General features: G+C 37.0%; 1 protein-coding gene across 8 annotated transcripts in view; it reads left to right on the top strand.

Moving 5' to 3' along the window:
• The window catches only part of SRSF11 (serine and arginine rich splicing factor 11), a 50,395-nt gene that overhangs the window by 16,362 nt on the left and 11,933 nt on the right, over positions 1–22,100 (top strand). For 7 of the 8 annotated variants that reach the window (XM_010803438.4, XM_059883803.1, XM_059883801.1 and 4 more), the window contains 6 exon segments: positions 3,568–3,701; positions 7,469–7,578; positions 9,345–9,437; positions 10,213–10,262; positions 13,772–13,899; positions 18,261–18,342. In XM_010803438.4, the coding sequence (XP_010801740.1) occupies positions 3,568–3,701; positions 7,469–7,578; positions 9,345–9,437; positions 10,213–10,262; positions 13,772–13,899; positions 18,261–18,342 (597 nt within the window). 8 annotated transcript variants of the gene reach the window in all.

Below are 22,100 nucleotides of genomic sequence, written 5' to 3'. Positions count from 1 at the left end.
AATGATACAACCTGTCTTCGTAACGTAGTATTTTATCCCTGTTCAGTATGATAGCCTTATATATACACAGAGGAACTAAGACTTGGATCCTGTTTTACAAATGAATGAACTGAAATTCACATAGATTTCTATCAGTGTCAGAACTAGTATTTGAAACCTAATATGATTCTTTTCTACCACTTCATGATTTCCTTCAAGACCAAGCAACTTGTGAATGGAATCATTCTTTTACACCTAATAGATATTCTTCAAATGTTTGATTTTAGTGAGGTATCAGTGGAGAAAGTCACTGGAGTGCTTATCAGGTAATGATCCTTGAGAAGCATATGTCACTCACTCAGTAACTGAAGACTTCAGTTACACTGCAGATAAATCCATTACTAACTTCTCAGGAACCAAAAAGAGATACTTTAATGATCATCTAAGTAACTTAGTATAGTTAGGTAAGGGAGAGAACATAATTTCTCTTTAAAAATTTTTTATTTAAAAATACAAAATATTTAAAATATAAAATTTATATTTAAAATGAAATGCAACAATCTACTATGTTTTTTTAGAACTAAATAACATATGAGGGAAAGAGGATGTGAGGTCAACAGAGTTGTTAATTTTGTCACAGACTTGCTGTTTTGTGGGGCTTAAGAGATAACTTTGTTTATAAGCACAGAATTCTCTGCTCCGAAGTGGTTAGCTCAATATTAAGATGAGCTTGAAAGAACTGACCCAGACCAGAATTTCTACTTTAGCAGTCATGAATATCAGCTAAGGATCTTGTTAAGAATCAGAGCCTTCCTATGAAAAGGATTCTCACATTCAGTGGGCTTGAGGTGGAAACAGTCATCTGAGTTTTATGTGTGCATCCCAGAAGATTCTGAAACAAGCCTCAGAGGTCACTAAGAAACTAGACACAATACCACCACCACTCTTAGATGATGAAAGCATCACACAAGGCTTCCTTTTCCCTATCTTGTTCCTCAGTTCTTTTCAACTGCACTGCCTCTTCTATATTAATTCTTAAAGGTAAGGATATTCTTAAAGGTAAATTATGTTTAATTCTTAAACATAATTCTATGTTAATTCTTAACAGTCATATTTTTAGCAGTGGTACTTGCACAAAATCCTAAGGGTGGGAAAAAAAAAAAAATCCTAAGGGTGGGAAAATTAATTTCCGATGTCAGTTCTTAACGTCTCTATTACTGATTTTAACTGAGAAAATGTGACCGTATAAATTGCAGGACCAAATGGCAGTGGTTTTACACAACAGTTTAAAATGGGGAGAGATGAATTATTTGCTCTTCTGTGTTCTTACTGTACTTTCCCATAATATTTAAATTGTTGGTATTTTATCTTTACCTCACCACCACTTATAGGTATAATAGAGTAGTCAAATAATGTTGCACATACATGAGTGGATAGAGAAACGTGAACATTTAAGATCACTAAATGGAAATATATTGGGGGCATGTAGGCATACTTTCCTAATTTTTTAGAAAGAACTCTTGGTTGTTTATATTCTTTAAATCACCTGATATTTGATAGTCATATTTTCTTTCAGTTAGATGACAATAGATGGTGTCAAAGAAATAGTAGAGGTCACTTTTTTTTTAATTGGAGTGTAATTGCTTCACAATGTTGTGTTAGTTTCTGCTGTACAACAAAGTGAATCAACTGTGTATACATATACACACTCCTCCTTGGATCTCCATTCCACCCATCTGGGTTGTCACAGAGCACCAAACTGAGCTCCTGTGCTATACAGCGGCTTCCTACTAGCTGTTTTATGCATGATAGTGTATATATGTCAATCGTATTCTCCCAGTTGATCCCACTGTCCCCACCCATGTCTACATGTCCCTTCCATATGTCTACATCTCTATACCTGGCCTGCAAATAGGAACAAAATTGGGTCATTGGTAGAGATGTATAGTAGGGTCACTTTTTAAGAAATGTAAGTGCTTACACTTTAGAACATAAAATGATAGCATTTAAAGAGCTTTTTAATTGTAAAAATGTGGCTGTCAGAGCTATGTAGCTCTAGTAGTAATGATGAAAAAGCTTTATTTTCATTATACTGGGTGCAGCATTTTTAAATTTCAGAACAGTGATGCTTCACATTAAAAAAAAGTATCCTTTTAAAAAAAAAAAAAAAAGCATTTTCCAGTAAACTTGTCTAGCAATATGGCTTAAATCCATTTCAATACATACATTTGACAGCTTTGCTTTGAACCTAGATTAGCATCTGTGCTAATAAGGGCAATGCCTTTAAGAAAACTTACATTCTAAGAGGTTAGAGTTCTCAGATTATAGATTGATGTTGGTAAGAAGTTTTTATTTTCATATTGTGCCCAAATTATAAGAAAATGTTTCTTTTCAACAACAGTCTGAAACACTTAGTGTGACCAATCTGATGTGATCCAATTTTTATGTATGCATGAAAATCTCGTTTACTTAGAAAAGTTGTCAGTTACCCCCTTCTAATAATTCAAAAATATTGCAGTGTTTCCCTCTTCATTATTCAGTCTCAAGATATAATTGGCTTGTTAAACAAAGCAGTGGTTCTTTACACTGGGTGCATATTAAAATCATCAGGGAGAATTAAAGATGGCATCATTCAGTACTTCTTTCATCAAAGATCTTGATTTAATTGTAGTCCTCCCCGCCCCACTTCCAAGATTCTAATATAAACCTGGGATAATGTTATTACTTTAGTTCATTGATTTTCAAATAGCTTTTGGTTTAGTGTTAGAGAGCAGAGAAACCCCTACCTTATTTAATCTTTCCTTCCACAAAAAGTTCAATGGCAGAAAGTCAACTGTCTTATATTTTTAAAAAACAATTCTGCTCCCTTCCTAATCTTATCTTGCTTAGAGCGACTGTTGCTTGTACCTTAGCTTGTTTTTGTTTTACATAAACAAGTTGCCAAGGAAAGTGTCTTTTTGTTAATTAAAATTTTGGGTAATAGTTGGGGGTGGGTGGTGGTAGTATTCCCATGAGTGCTTAATTTTTTTCTCTGTGTGAAACTGCCCTAAGAGACCCTTAACTATTTATAATGCCTGGGAGTTTTAATTAGCTGTGGATGAAAGAGGACAGGGCATTTAGTAGGCAGGTCAAGAAAACTCAATTGATTGTCAAATAGATATACTTGACCAGTATACTCTTTTGTCCCTGAAATGGAAAATTTTTGTTTTTAACTCTTAAAAAGTTAGCCATAATGAAAAGTTTTCCAAGCCAAAACTAGTTACTTGCTATTTGTATTTTAAAATGCCTGGTATTGATATTATGAAATGCTGACATTTTTGTGATCTCTTCAGACTGTGAGACTGGTTTCAAACTTTTTAACTTGATGCATTATGAATTTAAACAGTGATTATTCTGGGTGTAATTTTATATAGTCAGTTCTGTGGATAGTACTTTATTGAAAAACGCCCTGTATTTTTGAACTGGTTAATATGTGTGTGGTTATGTATTTCTCTGCCTCTTATACTTTTGGAATGCAGGTATTTGTGAGTCATTCATTTGTGTTTTTGCTTATAATTTCCTCTTTTATGTTATCTGTGTATTTTCTAGTGATTCGCCTTTACCAGTCTCCTCCCGAGTCTGCTTTGTTAAGTTCCATGATCCGGACTCAGCAGTTGTGGCACAGCATCTGACAAACACTGTATTCGTTGACAGAGCTTTGATAGTCGTACCATATGCAGAAGGTTTGTGCTTTGTTTAACTACCTATGTGGGCATCCTATGATGACCATCTACCTCAGTGTAGTTTTAGAGTGAGCATTAGTAGCATGTTAAAAAATCTAAGCTATTAACATTTTGAAACCCTTGTTATACTGTGGTCCATATTTTTTACATGAAGGCTTTCTAACTTAAAATTCAAAATCTGATTTGTTTTTATAAGATATTTAACCTTTTGCATTACTTTAAAACAATTTTAAGTTCATTAAAACCACTTCCCCAATTTCCTTAAGATACATCTACTTATTTAATTTAATATTGTTTTATATAAAAGTCCTGAAGGTGAACGGTTCACTTCATGAACATTTATACAGAAACCTTCAAATAAATGCATGATGATGTTTCTATTTTGAATAAATGTGACCAGGTTGGTTTTATTTCCATAGTGATTCCTCTTAGTGATTCTTCTTACCAATAACTTTAAAAAATATATCCCACATTGAATTTCAGTATACCAAGGGTCGCAATGGTTTGATTTTTATGAAGTTCAATATTTCCTATAGCTTAGGTGCCAAATGGGCACTGGGTGTTTTGTTTTATGCCAGATTTTCTTGTTCATTCTTGCTATATTTTCTAGAATATCTCTAAATAATAAATTCTTCTCTCTGTTATTTGTGTGTGTGATTTTTGTAGTGGAGAAGGCAAATGCAAAACTCTTCCAGATGACTGAAAAACAGTGGGTCCTCTGCAGCTACAGGGGATTCTAGACATTAACTAAAGGCCAGCAAGCACTCAAGTCCCCCAAGTGTTTTCCTGGTGTAACCATTTGTTAACTACATTTTCTCTCTTTTTACATTTTAGGCTGTTAAAGTAATTTGGCAGAAAAATAATGAGCAGGGTTTTTGGATCTTAAAAAGCCACTGTGACAAGACAACACTATTTTTATTCCACTTTGTGAAATTTTCTAAGACATACTTTATACTTAGCTTGTTCCCAGTGTACTGCTACTTTATTTGCTTTTTGGTAACTATAAATTTAGTGAAAAAAATCACTGAAATATGTTAAAGTTACTGGATTTTATTAACATATGCTGACCAGGGTATAAATGCTTTCCCCTTTCCTTGGTGAACTGGTCAGTGGAAGCAGAATCTAGATACTGTTAACTTTAGTTGCTATTTTTGAATACTGATGTGAACATTTAAACCATTCCTTGTAAAAATTGTGAAATGTCTAGTCCTTAAAACTTAGAAAAATTTCCTCTGTGGTTTTCTAAAGAAATTAAATTGCATTCATGGATAAACTAAAGCATGCTATATTACAGTAAATCTGTCTCCATGCTATTAAAGTGTATGAGCCCAGTTTTAAGGTTTTAAAGTGTGTATATATATATATATGTAGTGATGAACTTGTGAGTGTGTTTTGATTAAGCATTTTCTGTCAGTGTGCCTGTTGTAGGATGACTTACCATCAAGAGAAAATTTACAGAATTCAAATGTAGGATAAGTAAATGTAGAACATAGCTTTTGGAACAAGGGTCAAATCATGTGAGTAATTTGCCAAACACTAGTTAGCCTTATAATTTTAAAAATTCTTTTTGGCCAAATATTATGTCATAGTTCCCAAGCCCTGAACATAATACAGTATATCATATAACAAGATTTCATAAATATTTTTAGACCATAGTAATTTTTTTGGATTTGTTTTGAAACAGATATTTAGGGAGTACATTATTAGAATTACAGAACTATTTAGTTACAGAATCTATTAGTATATTACTGGTAATTACTGGTATGGTATGCTGTATTAATGTTGCTCCACTAAATAACTGATGTACTCAACCTTTTTGTCACCATTCACCCTGGTTTTAGCTCTTACATTATGCCGTTGCTTCTTGGTCAGTGTTTTAGAACAATAGACACAAAGTCTACGGTAAGGAATAGTGTTTAACCGATAAAACTGAGATAGCTGAATTTGGAAGGAACTCTTAATAATAATGGATTTGGGGACTATTTAGGTTCCTTGGTTAATGTTTGTTTCTTTTGTCTGTTTCTTTTTCTTTCGTTTCTACACATTCATGCAGTATTTCATGGTTCTATCAAAGCAGCAGTAAAAAAAATACTCTTGACGCATGAAAATTAACTGGTGAGGGGCCTCATTGCTATTTTTAAATTGTAGTTTTATTTTTAAATAGTCTTTTTTTAATCAGAGGATCAGATGCATGACTTTTTTTTTAATGGATGCAGATCTTCTATCCGGTGTCTCACAATAAATTCAAGAGGATTTTAGTTTGCCAGAAATGTTGCAAATGCACTAATTTTAGCAAGATGTTGATACTTAATAATATCCTCTTGAGACATAATTTTGCATGCAAAATTATCCCATAATCTTTGTAGGTTTGTTAATAATGATGCATTAATGCCCTATATCTAAATCTTCTCCCTTCTCCCCCCCTCCATAACTCTTGGTATCTAAATTGATGACAGCTCTGACACAAGCAAGATAACAGTGCTGTGTAGTATACATTTGTTTATATTATCGGCACTTCTCAGTTTAGGTGGAAGGAACCATTACCTTTATTTAACAGTGGTTTTTCTTTTTTGTTGTTGTGTTTTACAGTTCTTTTCCCTGGTTCAGCCTGAACTATATACCAGGCCCTGCTGAAAATACCACCCAACAGTTTTCTTCTGCAGCTTATCCAGTTTCTCTTAAGTGCCCTGTACATATTGTATGTTTTATGATGAGATGCAGTTTCTTAATATGTATTACAGAAATACTACTGGTATTTGCAAATATGTAGTTTAATTGTATTATTGAACTCTCATTTTGGGGGCTTGGGCACATTAACAGATTAATCCATCTGTTATAGGGCTTTTGCTGTTGGATAGAATTTAAATTGTCTACATAAATATTTGTCTCAGGACCCTTAGATTTTATCTGAATACACAGATTAGGCTTTAAAAACAGACATACATGTTGTTTTTGGCTTTAGGAGTTTGGCTAAGTTAGCTTTTGAACTGACACTATATAGCAGCATTTTTTGGTATGGTTAGCATGGCACATATTGGAACATAAAGCATTTTACTGTACAGGTAAGGAATGTGCCATGTTTTACTTATTCTCTCTCTCTTTCCCTCTCACTCACTCCCACACACATCCTGTGTGTATTCAGAGACCTTCAGAAACATTCATATTCATTTTCATGAGTCAGCAAAAGCCCTACTCTTGATTCAACAGAATATTTCCTTTACATACTTTTTTCTCTTAATTTTTACAAAATTGTATGGTAGGTGTAAAAGAAAATCATAGTAACTGTACCATATTATTAACCCCTAAATCAAACTTTTTTTGTCTTGTGTATCTTGATTTTTCTGTGTGCTTTATAGTGAAGCAGCCGACACGAGTCGTTGTTCATAAAACAGCTTTTGAAAGTTGAGAGCACACCCCTGGAGAACCGACTGTGCTTGCTTACGTTTGGTTCATGACTTAAAAATCGAGTACAGGTGATGAAATCTTGGCAGTGTTAACAAAAAAGTAGTGTGTATTGTGCTATTTTTTTTTTACTCTAGAAACTTAACCATTTGTAGAGAAAAAGGAAACAAATTTTCACACATTGAAGTTTCATTCTGACATAAAATTAATGATAAATAATCATAGAAATCAAGCTTTATATTTTAGCGAACATAAGTACTTTCAACAAACTCAGGTGGTGTATCAGGGAGACATTTTCTGGGTGTTTTTGTGTGTTTTCTGTCTTGCAGAAGAGTGTGTTCTAATGCGTGGGTGTTTCTCTGCAGGAGTTATTCCTGATGAGACTAAGGCTTTGTCTCTGTTGGCACCAGCTAATGCAGTGGCAGGTCTTCTGCCTGGTGGTGGACTCCTGCCTACTCCTAACCCACTTACCCAGGTATTAGTTCTATTGAATTCTTAAAGCATGGAAAGGAACACAGAATGGTGGATAAATCTAAATGTATTTGTGCCTTTTTTGAGTCCTGTGTGATTGCACTTCACAGACTATTGTCACGTGGTCAGAGTATTGTAAAATGCGATTGTAATCATCAGTATTAAAGTGGTAGTTTACATTTTAAGGACATTCTCAAAAATAATGTGTGTCTTATCATTTTGTCACTGACTCTCAAAATAGCCCATAAGTCATGAAGCATATTTCTATTGCAGATGTTTAATATGTTCATTTGAACTGAGAAAATTAAAGTGTGAAGTTAAGACATTTTTTTTTTTTTCCTTTCCCCATACTCTTTCATCTTTTGCTCTTGGGGTTTACATTAAGTAGATAACGTGAAGATGAATTTGAAGATCAGGGTAATTCATAGATACCTTTGATGTATAAAATTGTATAATAAATAATTAAGCCAATTTTATAATAGTTGATCCTTGAACAATGTGAGTTTGAACTGTTTGCTCCATTTATATGAGGATTTCTTTTTTTAACTACTACATGGCTTTCCTGGTGGCTTGGATGGTAAAGAATTTACCTGCAGTGCAGGAGATCCAGGTTTGATCATTAGGTCAAGAAGATCCCCTGGAGAAAGGAATGGCTATCCACTCCACTCCAGTATTCATGCCTGGAGAATTCCATGGACAGAGGAGTATAGTGGGCTATAGTCCATGAGGTTGCAGAGGGTCGGACACAACTGAGCGACTAACGCTTTCACTTTGAATATATATTATAGTACTATACAACCCAAGATTGGTTGGATCAAAATATGGGCGAGTGGATATGGAGAGCTGACTGAAGTTACAGGTCTGTTTTTGACTACATGAGGAGTCAGCACTCCTAGCCCCCATGTTGCTCAAGGATCAACTATATTAACAGGATTTTAACTCAGTGAAATTATAGTATGTTTGCTACCTGTACTTAATAAGTAGTAATGAAACTAGGAGAACTTTAAGCACAGTGCTTGTGAAGAGGCTCAAACTGCCTGCACAGTTGTAAGATTTTGCATTGTTTGTGTGCATTAAATTGACTAATTATGAGGAATTCCTGGTGGCTCACAAAGTAGAGAATCCTCCTACAACGCAGGAGACCTGGGTTTGATCTCTGAGTTGGGATGATCCCCTGGAGAAGGGAATGTCTACCCACTGCACTATTGTCTGGAGAATGCCATGGACAGAGGAGCCTGGCGGGTTACAGTCCATGGGGTTGCAAAGAGTCAGACACAACTAAGAGACTAAGAACATACAACAGGAAATTACTAGGGAACTCTTAATGAATATATGTATCTCGGGTGTAGAAAGAGCTACTACTGCTGTGGCTAAGAAATGTAAGTACGAGTTGCTAAGTCATGTCAGATCTTTTGTGACCTCATGGACTGTAATCCACCAGGCTCCTCTGTCCATGGGATTCTCTAAGGCAGGAATACTGGAGTGGGTTGCCAATTCCCTTCTCCAGGGGATCTTCCCACCCCAGGGATGGAACCCTGGTCTCCCACATTGCAGGCAGATTCTTTACCATGTGAGCCACCAGGGAAGCCCTAAGGAATAAACTTAAGATACACACACTTAGTTGGGGGGAGGAGATTCCACAGCTTACAGACTTCAACTAGTAATCATCTGACCCTTTAGAGGAAAAAAAAACCTTCACATACTCTGCCAACTTGACAGTATAAGACATAGAAACAAAATTTTAAATAAATACAATTTGAAATTTCACAGATTGGCGCCGTTCCATTGGCTGCTTTGGGAGCTCCTACCCTTGATCCTGCCCTTGCTGCACTTGGGCTTCCTGGAGCAAACTTGAACTCACAGGTAATTTAATATCCTTGAACGCTGAGCTCGTTTTTGTAATTCAAGAATTTGCTTCATTAGATTTTAGTTTGCATTTCAACAGCAGGAGATAACCAACTGCTACATAATAGTGATTTTTTTCTTACGTAAACTTCTTAATGAGAGATTTAAAAGGTCACTGCATTAGCCCCTTGCCTGTCAAAGAATTTCTCATTTTAGGATGTTCAAAGTAAAGACCAGTTTCATAGGAAGCCACTACCATATCAATGTTGCAAAGTCAGAATACAAGTCATGAAAAGATAGGAATGTGTTCATAATTTGTTCTCTTGTCATTTACTCACTTGGAAATTTTTGTTCTCCCTCATTGCAATTTAGATAAAACTTTTCTGAAGTTCTTTATGAAATTTTTTGATTATTATACTGACTGAGCACTTTGATTTTTGTTTTACATGTTTTCTTAAAATGTTACTTATCCTCAGGAAATCTTTAAATAAGCAGGAGCTAGTCTATAAAATCTGGACTGTTCAGCTTCATCATGTTTATATTTAACTTGATAAAGCAGCTCTGGATATCCAGTACTGTAGTCACTATTGTCATCTGTTTATTTTTTTGCAGCTAGAAAATTTACTGTGACGTATTTGGCTGGCATTATATTTCTGTTGGTCATTGTGCTTGGGATATGTTAGCTTCTATAGGTTTGACAAACTGTTCTAGGTCATTTCAACATATTTTTAAAAATTAAAATAGTAATCATTTATTATTCTGTGTTCTCATTTTTAATATTTTTATTTTCCAGTCTCTTGCTGCAGATCAGTTGCTGAAACTTATGAGTACTGTTGATCCCAAGTAAGAACTTTTTTCCTTTTGTTTCCATTGATGATAGAAATATGTCAGTGTCTACAGATAGCAGTTATTTTTTGATACCTAAAAGAAATTTATCTCAAGGCATGCAGTCAGTTCATTTCAGTCACTCAGTCATGTCCAACTGTTTGCGACCCCATGAATCGCAGCATGCCAGGCCTCCCTGTCCATCACCAACTCCCAGAGTTCACTCAAACTTATATCCATCGAGTTGGTGATGCCATCCAGCCATCTCATCCTCTGTCATCCCCTTCTCCTGCCCTCAATCCCTGCCAGCATCAGGGTCTTTTCCAATGAGTCAACTCTTCACATGAGGTGGCCAAAGTATTGCAATTTCAGCTTCAGCATCAGTCCTTCCAATGAATATCCAGGACTGATCACCTTTAGGATGGACTGGTTGGATCTCCTTGCAGTTCAAGGGACTCTGAAGAGTCTGCTCCAACACCACAGTTCAAAGGCATCAATTCTTCAGCGCTCAGCTTTCTTTGTAGTCCGACTCTCACATCCATATATGACCACTGGCATCCAATACATAATCCTATTTTCTAGAAAGAAAAATCAAGAAGTAAACCCATCTATAAAGGGTTTTGTTTTGGTGTAATTTTTAATCTCTGAAGATCATTGTCCATAGCTTAAACCACAGTGACCAAAACCATCTATGAGAAAAATGCTGCAAGGCAAAATGGTTGTCTGAGGAGGCCTTACAAATAGCTGAGAAGAGAAGTGAAAGTCAAAGGAGAAAAGGAAATATAGTGCAGAATTCCAAAGATTACTTAGAAGACAAGAAAGTCTTCCTAAGTGAACAGTGCAAAGAAATAAGAGGAGAACAATACAATGGGAAAGACTAGAGATCTCTTCAGGAAAGTTGGAGATACTAAGAGATTATTTCATGCAAAGATCGGCACAATAAAGGACAGAAAAGACAAGGACATAACAGAAGCAAAAGATACTAAAAAGAGGTGGCAGAAATGCACAGGTGAACTGTACAGTAAAGGTCTTAAGGACACAAAAATGATGATGTGATCACTTACCTAGTGTCCCATATCCTGGAATGTGAAGTCAAGTGGGCTTTAGGAAGCATTACTGTGAACAAAGCTAGTGGATGTGATGGATTCCAGCTGAGTTATTTCAAATCCTAAAACATGATGCTATTAAAGTACTGCACTCAATATGCCATCAAATTTGGAAAACTCATCAGTGGCCACGGGACTGGAAGCGGTCGGTTTTCATTTCAGTCCTAAAGAAGATGAGTGCCAAAGAGTGTTCACCTACTGTACAGTTGAGCTTGCTCCACATGCTAGCAAGGTAATGCTCACAATCCTTTAAACCAGTCTTCGACAGTACATGAACCAAGAGCTTCCAGATGTACAACCTGATTTAGAAAAGGCAGAGGAACCAGAGATCAAATAGCCAACATCCATTGGATCATAAAAAAGGCAAGGGAATTCCAGAAAAATATCTGTTTCATTGACTACTTGAAAGCCTTTGACTGTGGATCACAACAAACTAGAAAATTCTTCAAGAAATGGGAATGCCAGATCACCTTACCTGCCCCCTGAGAAACTTACACAGGTCAAGAACCAGATCATGGAGCAACGGACTGGTTCAAAATTTGGAAAGGGGGAAGTCAAAGCTGTATATTGTCAGCGTTTATTTAACTTATACGCAGAGTAAGTACATCATGAGAAATGTTGGGCTGGATGAAACACAAGCTGGAATCAAGATTGCCTTTCTGCTGCAAGCCAAGCTGTTTCTCAGACTTATATCATGAATATCATCCTAAGGATTGTCTTAGGATGACGAATAGAGAGCTAAATATTGTCTTTAGTTGGTTCATTTAAAAAATTATATCGACTACCTCCTATAAGCTTGCTTGGTACCTTCATGGCATTTATACTCAGGAAGGGTCACATTATTTAACTACAGTGAAGCATGTGTATCCACCTCGAGGAGGTACAGAGATGCTGTGGGAATGTGACAAGGAGAAGAATTTGGCTTGAAGATCAGAGAAGCCTGGGAGATGAATGAGAGAAAGACAGAAGGGAAGCACTAGCCCATAGCAAGAGTAATATACATCACGTACTAAAAGTCACTGTCTTTCGGTGCTTTGAAAAGTTTTATTCATGCTGCCATTTATATTTCCTAGTTGACATATCACAGATTCTTGAGATGTTTTCATGAGTCATTTCTTAGTGTGTTAAGTGAAAGTCATTCAGTCGTGTTCGACTCTTTGCAACCCCATGGACTATACAGTTCATGAAATTGTCCAGGCCAGAATAGTGGAGTGTGCAGCCATTCCCTTCTGCAGGGGATCTTCCCAACCCAGGGGTCGAACCCAGGGCTCCCGCATTGTAGGCGGATTCTTCACCAGCTGAGCCACAAGGGAAGCACCTTAGTGTGTGAAATCTGAGCTAAATTCATTTTCCTTTTTTTTAAATTCTTTTTATTTTAATTGTAGGCTAATTACTTTACAGCATTGTAGTGGTTTTTGCCATACATTGACATGAAACAGCCATGTGTGTACATGTGTTCCCCATCCTGAACTCCCCTCCCACCTCCCTCCCCATCCCATCTCAGGGTCATCCCAGTGCACCAGCCCTGAGCACCCTGTCTAATGCATCGAACCTGGACTGGCAATCTGTTTCACGTATGATAATATACAGGTTTCAATGCTATTCTCTCAAATCATCCCACCCTCGCCTTCTCCCACAGAGTCCAAAAGACTGTTCTATACATCTGTGTCTTTTTTAACTGGGTGAAAGTCACTGTCAGTAAGTAGGAGAGCATGTGGGGGAGGCAGAACAGAATCATTTGATTATAGTAGTTACTGGCATTTTTTTCTAAAAATGACCAGGTGAAATCCAAGCATGTATCTACCATGAAGCTTATTAAGTAAAATATGACTAATAGAGTTAAAAAATAAAAAATCTCCCCGTAGTCATTCTTGTTTACATTTTACACTGCCCACAAATAACCACCATCCTCAACTCAGTGTCTATAGTTTTTTCTCATTTTCATAAACCCTTAAGGCTAAAGACTAAACCCTTTAGTCTTTGCAGTCAGGAATTTCATAAGTAACTTTGATATGTCATTGGCTTCTGCCTCAGTTTGTCATCTGTAAGCTTAAGTAATTCTCTTCCCCAACAAAATTAGGATGAAGTAAAGTTTTATAAATCACGTGAAGGAACGTAGCATTATTATATTCTCATTTACTAACAATTCTTAGAAAGTATATGGAAAGTTCATGGGTGTTCAGCAAAATTAGTTTTTTATTTGACATATCTGTGTCTTTTAAAATGCCAAGTTCCATTTTGCATAGTGCCATTTTACTATATTATTATGATTTTGTCAAAGTTATCATGGAGTCTTCTCACTGTTTTTCAAGGAGTATCTTAGTAAAATGATGATGGGAAATGTGTATTTAATTGGATATATAAATATGTTTATAAATATGTTTTTAAATATGTCAAATGCAATTCTTGGTTCTATTCCAGATTGAATCATGTCGCTGCTGGTCTTGTTTCACCAAGTCTGAAATCAGATACCTCTAGTAAAGAAATAGAGGAAGCCATGAAGAGAGTACGAGAAGCACAGTCCCTAATTTCTGCTGCTATAGAACCAGGTAAATAGATTTATGCAATTATGTTTGGAAATATGTTGAATAATACTTTAGTCATTTTTTCCCCCGTATTTTGATAAAAGTTCATTTAGGGCAGTGATTCTCATTTCAGAGGGGGATGGGTGATACCGGTAAGTGTTGTCACCCAGGCATATTTGTAAATACCTGGAGAAAACTTAGTTGTCATGCTGATACAAACTGCATCCAGTGGGTAGTTCTGTTCAGTAGCTCAGTCGTGTCCAACTCTTTGCAACCCCATGAAAGCAGCACACCAGGCCTCCCTGTCCATCACCATCTCCCGGAGTTCACTCAAACAACGTCCATCGAGTCAGTGATGCCATCCAGCCATCTCATCCTTTGTTGTCCCCTTCTCCTCCTGCCCCCAATCCCTCCCAGCATCAGAGTCTTTTCACATGAGGTGAAAGTACTTTTCACATGAGGTGGCCAAAGTACTGGAGTTTCAGCTTCAGCATCATTCCTTCCAAAGAAATCCCAGGGCTGAGCTCCTTTAGAATGGACTGGTTGGATCTCTTTGCAGTCCAAGGGACTCTCAAGAGTCTTCTCCAACACCACAGTTCAAAAGCATCAATTCTTCGGCGCTCAGCCTTCTTCACAGTCCAACTCTCACATCCATACATGGCCACTGGAAAAACCATAGCCTTGACTAGACCAACGGGGCCAGGGATATGCTAAACATCTTACAGTGTTCAAGACAGGCACCTCCCAATTCCTAAAGCAGAGAATTACTCATTCTGAAACATTGGTGCCTAGCATTACCTAATGCTTTGTGTGGTATTTTGGTGGTTTTTAATTTGGGGGGTTTTACTGTTGTTTTTAGTCATTTATGTTTGCCTAAGTTCAGGTATGATCTAAATCAAATACCTTATGATTATATAGTGGAAGTGAGAACTAGATTTAAGGGACTAGATCTGATAGAAAGAGTGCCTGATGAACTATGGATGGAGGTTTGTGACTCTGTACAGGACACAGGAATCAAGACCATCCCCAAGAAAAAAAATGCAAAAAAGCAAAATGGCTGTCTGAGGAGGCCTTACAAATGGCTGTGAAAAGAAGAGAAGTGAAAAGCAAAGGAGAAAAGGAAAGATAAACCCATTTGAATGCAGAGTTCCAAAGAATAGCAAGGAGAGATAAGAAGGGCTTCCTCAGCAATCAATGCAAAGAAATAGAGGGAAACAATATAATAGGGAAGACTAGAGACCTCTTCAAGAAAATTATATCAAGGGAATATATTTCATGCAAAGATGGGCTCAATAAAAGATAGAAATGGTATGGACCTAACAGAAACAGAAGATATTAAGAAGAGGTGGCAAGAATACACAGAAGAACTATACAAAAAAGATCTTCATGGCCCAGATAATCACAATGGTGTGATCATCACTCACCTAGAGCCAGACATCCTGGAATGTGAAACAAGTGGGCCTTAGGAAGAATCTCTACAAACAAAACTCGTGGAGGTGATGGAATTCCAGTTGAGCTTTTTCAAATCCTGAAAGATGATGCTGTGAAAGTGCTGCACTCAATATGTCAGCAAATTTGGAAAACTCAACAGTGACCACAGGACTGGAAAAGGTCAGTTTTCATTCCAATCCCAAAGAAAGGCAATGCCAAAGAACGCTCAAACTACTGCACAATTGCACTCATCTCACATGCTAGTAAAGTAATGCTAAAAATTCTCCAAGCCAAGCTTCGACAATATGTGAACCGTGAGCGTCCAGATGTTCAAGCTGGTTTTAGAAAAGGCAGAGGAACCAGAGATCAAATTGCCAACATCCACTGGATCATCAAAAAAGCAGAGTTCCAGAAAAACATCTATTTCTGCTTTATTGACTATGCCAAAGCCTTTGACTGTGTGGATCACAATAAACTGTGGAAAATTCTGAAAAAGATGGGAATACCAGACCACCTGACCTGCCTCCTGAGAAATCTGTATGCAGCTCAGGAAGCAACAGTTAGAACTGGACATGGAACAACAGACTGGTTCCAGATAGGAAGAGGAGTACATCAAGGCTGTATATTGTCACCCTGCTTATTTAACTTCTATGCAGAGTACATCATGAGAAACGCTGGGCTGGAGGAAGCACAAGCTGGAATCAAGATTGCCGGGAGAAATATCAATAATCTCAGATATGCAGATGACACCACCCTTATGGCAGAAAGTGAAGAAGAACTAAAGTGGCTCTTGATGAAAGTGAAAGAGGAGAGAGAAAAAGTTGGCTTAAAGCTCAACATTCAGAAAACTAAGATCATGGCATCTGGTCCCATGACTTCATGGCAAATAGATGGGGAAACTGGCTGACTTTATTTTTCTGGGCTCCAAAATCACTGTAGACGGTGATTGCAGCCATGAAATTAAAAGATGCTTATTCCTTGGAAGGGAAGTTATGACCAACCTAGACAGCATATTAAAAAGCAGAGACATTACTTTGGCAACAAAGGTCCGTCTAGTCAAGGCTGTGATTTTTCCAGTGGTCATGTATGGGTGTGAGAGTTGGACTATAAAGAAAGCTGAACTCTGAAGAATTGATGCTTTTGAACTGTAGTGTTGCAGAAGACTCTTGAGAGTCCCTTGGACTGCAAGAAGATCCAACCAGTCCATCCTAAAGGAGATCAGTCCTGGATGTTCATTGGAAGGACTGATGTTGAAGCTGAAACTCCAATACTTTGGCCACCTTATGAGAAGAGTTGACTCATTTGAAAAGACCCTGATGAAGGCAGGAGGAGAATGGGACGACAGATGAAATGGTTAGATGGCATCACTGGCTCAGTGGATATGAGTTTGGGTGAACTCCGGGAGTTGGTGATGGACAGTGGAGCTTGGCGTGCTACAGTTCATGGGGTTGCAAAAATCAGACAGGACTGAGCAACTGAACTGAAGTGAAGTTGGGATTGCCTGATCTATAGTCTTTATTTGACCAAGAAAGCCTAATAAAGTTTCTTCTATTTACACCATTTGTTTAAAGAAAAGTAAATGTATTATGCTTTGCAGATTGTCTTTTTGAGATGAGATGAATGGTTGTCCCATTTTCTGCATATATGTATTTGGATTTTTGGTCCTGGTTTTTTTTATTCCATTATGAACGATGCTTTATTCATTTTCTTCATTCCAATTCTTAATGGGGTGGTTTTTATTGTATATGGTATTAGACAAATAATTATAAAGTATAATGGATACATTAATATCAAATCTTTATGTTATCTCATTTAACCAGGTTATTAAATAATTAACCCAGTGTCACATGACAAGCAGTTTATATAGATAACTGGACCTGTATGACTCCAAAACCAGAACACCATTTCTGTTTTCATTGAAAACTCATAACTGAAATGACTGAAAACGACTTACCTCTTTATGAAATTTTTTTTGCTGCACAAATTTTTGTTAATTTGATATTCACAATAAGTTGAATTCTATTAATGAAATGATAGAAATGTAAAAGAGGAACTCATTCTCACTTTGTGCATGGGGGCTAAGTCACCTCAGTCACGTCTGACTCTTGTAACCCTTTGGACTATGGCTCACCAGGCTACTCTGTCCATGGAATTCTCCAGGCAAAGAACAGTGGAGTAGGTTGTCATGCCCTGCTCCAGGGGATCTTCCTGACCCAATGCAGGTCCTGCATTGCAAATAAATTCTTTACTCTTAGTTGCTGAGGCAGGGCCAGCATTCTCACTTTGAATGATAGTCCATATATGAAGAATTGCAATGGCTGTATTTTTCCTTCATTCGGTCCTTAGTTAAAGTAATTTATGTGTTGTTTTAAACTACTAAATGGTAACAGATCATTCTTGCTCTGCTCTGTAAACTTACACAGTGTTGAAAATGAATGCAAAAGTGGAACAAAGATTAAAAAGAGAGCTGGTTTAGTTTCTATCCCAGAAGTATAGAAATGAGTGATTGAATGAGACATATCTAGGAAAGTGATGACTAAAAGGAACATTTTGCTGATTCAAGAATTTTAAATGTTTATCTTTGTTTTTATTGTAAATATAAACATTTTACACTTAGGTACAGTTTGGGGAGGTGTTATTAATCCATGAGCATGTACAGAGTAGAGTTTTAATCTGGGTATATTTTAGCTCCGTTTGGAGAAAGAGAACCTAAGGCATGCAAACAGGAGTCATGGTTTAGAAACCTCTGAAGAGTAAAGAATGAGAAAGGTGATTATTTTCATAGGTTTTATGGATGACACTTCATAGCTTCAGAAACCTTTAGCTACCTGAATTTAAGGATCATACAGTAAACCTGAACATTAGTGTAATAAACTCTTACAGCAACTCCTAAATGGAAATAATCTTTTTGCTTAATGATTTCTAAATCCAGATTCCTTTTCATTTAAATCCAGATAAGAAAGAAGAAAAACGAAGACACTCAAGGTCAAGATCACGTTCTAGGAGGAGGAGGACTCCCTCGTCTTCTAGGCACAGGTAATTAGATTGATTGCTGTTTGGTAGTAAGTTCTTCCTTAGACAAAGATTATTTCCCTATGTCACATCTGCTGTTACCCTAACTAGCTCATGGTTACAGTGGTTTTGATAACTACTGCTATTTGCAGAGTAGGTGAATTACTGTTCACAGGTATATAAATAGAGAAAAGATGGTAGATACTTTAAATCCCCCCTAGAAATCTAGGGATAGGAAGAAGCCACTGGAATTCGAGCACCGAAATGAATTAGTACTCTGGAAAGGACACTGACCTTGAAACTTTTGACTTGAATTCTAGTTCTGACATTTCACTAGACTCCTGACTTGGAACATGGAGGGTTGTTATGCAACCTTAGCTTACCCATCTAAAGCTTGAATATTTGCAGATGACATGTTTTGAGATTGCTCTTTGTATTACTGGATAAACTACATGATGGTAACTATTATTCTTTATCCTACCCAGAGTAGGACTCTGTAGGGTAAAAGGACCAGTGTATTCTCTTTCTCACATGACATACTTGTGTAGATTTGTAAGGATCTATCTAGACCAATGACTCTCAAACTTGCTGATATTAGGACCTCTATACTCATAAAAAATATAAGAACTCCAATGAGCTTTTGTTTTTGTGGTTTATAACGTCATTGTTGGCCATAGTAAAATTTGAAACCATCATTTGAAATAATAATGAATATTGAAACCCATTCATATTAACTTAGCTTTGAAACAAAGCTTTTCCCCCCAAAATTACAAGAATGGCTTTATTTACATCTTAACATCTTTGCAAATTTCTTTAACATTTAGCTTAATAGAAGATGTATAGGATTCTGCATTCAGCTTATTGTAGTATATTTTGGTTATATTAACCAAATATTAATATAGAATATCTGACTTTACACAAATGTATCGTGAGAAGAGGGAAAAGTAATTTTACAGTCTTCTTTGGGTAATTGGGAGTAGTATTCTTTGATACAATACCAAAACTTGTAAAATCTGTTGATATTTATTATACTTTGAGTGAATCTTTTCACCAGGCATCCTTTTGTACAGTTATGCATTAATGGTTTGGGAAATGATTGATTGATTGCTTTATGCAAGTTTTCAAATGTTGATACTTTTTTACACAATATCAAAAGATGACTTGGTAATACCACCATACATCTTACCAGTAAACCCTTCTAAAATGTTAGGAAGCTGTCAGATTCACAATCGTGGGTTTAAGTTTTCCAAAGTTTAATTTTCTCCTGAAAGCTCAGATTTTATTATTGGCAACAAATTTTTTTCCTTGAAATGATAATTCATTTTTCATGAAAGTATCTACCAGATACCTAAGTCTAAACAACCATGGTTTGTCAGTTCTTTGAAGTAAAGATGTTTCATGGCAAAAGCAACTAGGTAAGCTCACACTCAGTCACACAAGTGTCTTCCTTGACAGTCGCTGAACTTAAAAGTTTCAGAAATGATTTATGCATACTGCCCATTTCATTGCACAGAATGTTGCTGAAGGGACCAGATTTAACATTTCTAGTCAATAATGATACTAGTTTAATAGCAGTCAAGGAACTAGATTTAATAAAATGAATAATTTTTACTGGCTCTATTAAAGATGTCATTGGTGAAATTGGCAGGATTTTCACTACAAAATCTTCGCTGCAAATGCCAATGAAAATACAGTAAATAACAGGTTCAGTTGCCACTATCTTGCTTTGTAATAAGGAAATGCTTATGCACCATTGGTACAAATGTTAAAGTGGCAAAGGCAGGTATTACCTACCTTGTTACAATTCTGGGTTTGGGGGTGGGGTTGGGAATTGACCTTATAGCTCCCATAGCATTGTTAAGTCATTTCTTAGACTGTGCCTTAGTCCATTTGACTGCTATAACAGGATACCATAGACTGGATGGCTTATAAACAATAGAAATGTACTTCTCACAGTTCTGGAAGCTGGAAAGTTCAAGATCGGGGTGTCAGAAAATTTGCTGTTTGGTGAGGACCTACTTCCTCATTTATATTGATAGTTTGCTCTATCCATGTGTCCTCACATAGAAAGATGGATCAGGGGTCGGGTATCTCTTGAGTTCTTTTTATTTTAATAATTTTATTTATTTACTTTTGAGTGTGCTGGGTCTTCATTGCTGTGCAGGCTTTTAGCTAGTTGCGGTGAGTGGGGCTACTCTAGTTATGGTGTGTGGGCTTCTCATTGCAGTGGTTTTTCTTGTTACGGAGCACAAGCTCTAGCATGCCCAGGCTTCAGTAGTCATGGCACATGAGCTCAGTGGTAGTGCTCCAGTCTCTAGAGCACAGGCCCAGTAGTTGTGGCTCATGGGCTTAGTTACTCCGTGGCATGTGCGATATTCATGGACCGGGGATGGAACCCATGTTTCCTGCATTGGCAGGTGGATTCTTTACCACTGAACCACCAGAGAAGCTCCTTCTGAGATGTCTTTCACAAACGCATTCATCCTATTCATGAAAGCTGGGCCTTCATAACCTAATCACCCCAAAGGCTCCTGCCTCAGAACATCATCACACTGGGTATTTGGTTTCCTGTAAGAATTTTGGGAGGACACAAAGTTTCAGTCTGTAGCAGAATGTTACAGGGTGATTCTGTCTGGTGTGTTTGTGTCATCCACCTTCACCCAGCCCATTTCATGCTTAAAAGATTTTGTCTTTCAAAAAACCCAAATATAGAACATCTGAGGGCTCCACTGAACCTTTAGAAGTTCCCTGTTGCCTTAATGTATGTACAGTGGGGTTTTTTTTTTTTTCCATACTATAGTGTAAACATAACTTGCAGTGTACTGGGAATCCACAAATTCATTGTGACATACTATTACTGAGATATCCAGTTTATTGCAGTGGTCTGGGAGCAAACTCAGTATCTCTGAGCTGTGCCTATACTTAGAATACTAACTTTCTAGGACAAGTGCTTTCATGGCTTTGTTTAATACTTAGACTTAAAAAGGAGAACTTAACATCTTTTGTATATAGGAGTTACATGCTAAGGCTTTCAAATATTAATTTTAATTACGACCATGAGAGAAAAGTCCTTTGGAACACTTGTAGTAACACATCATAGCAGAAAGATAGTTATTATAAATTGTAGTATTTTAAGCATCTTGACATATAAAATGACTGTTACTTTCAATATGTTTTGCTTATATATAAATAATAATAATGTATAATAATAACTGTTGTTGAACTGCTCAGTTGTATGCAACTTTCTGTGACCCCCATGGATTGTAGCATGCAAGTTTTCCCTGTCCTTCACTATCTCCCAGAGTTTGCTCAGACTCTTGGCCCATTGAGTCTCTGGTGCCATCCAACCATCTCGTCCTCTGTCGGCCCTTTCTCGTCCTGCCCTCAGTCTTTCCCAGCCTCAGGGTCTTTTCTAGTGAGTCAGCTCTTCTCATCAGCTGGCAAAAGTATTGAAGTTACGGCATCAGTCCTTCCAGTGAATATTCTGGGTTGATTTCTTGCAGTCCAAGGGACTCTTAAGAGTCTCTTGTCCAGCACCACAGTTCAAAAGCATTAATTCTTTGGCATTTAACCTTCTTCATGGTTCAACTCTCACATGCATACATGTCTACAGGAAAAACCATAGCTTTGACTATGCGGACCTTTGTCAGTGAAGTGATGTCTCTGCTTTTGAAAATGCTGTGTGAAAAAGTGAAATCGCTCAGTTGTGTCCAACTCTTTGTGACTCCATGAACTGTAGCCTACCAGGCTCCTTCCGTCTATGGGATATTCCAGGCAAGGGT

Source organism: Bos taurus, chromosome 3 (assembly GCF_002263795.3).
Source record: "Bos taurus isolate L1 Dominette 01449 registration number 42190680 breed Hereford chromosome 3, ARS-UCD2.0, whole genome shotgun sequence".
NCBI lineage: Eukaryota > Metazoa > Chordata > Mammalia > Artiodactyla > Bovidae > Bos > Bos taurus.
This window is presented reverse-complemented; position numbering and strand designations above follow the sequence as displayed.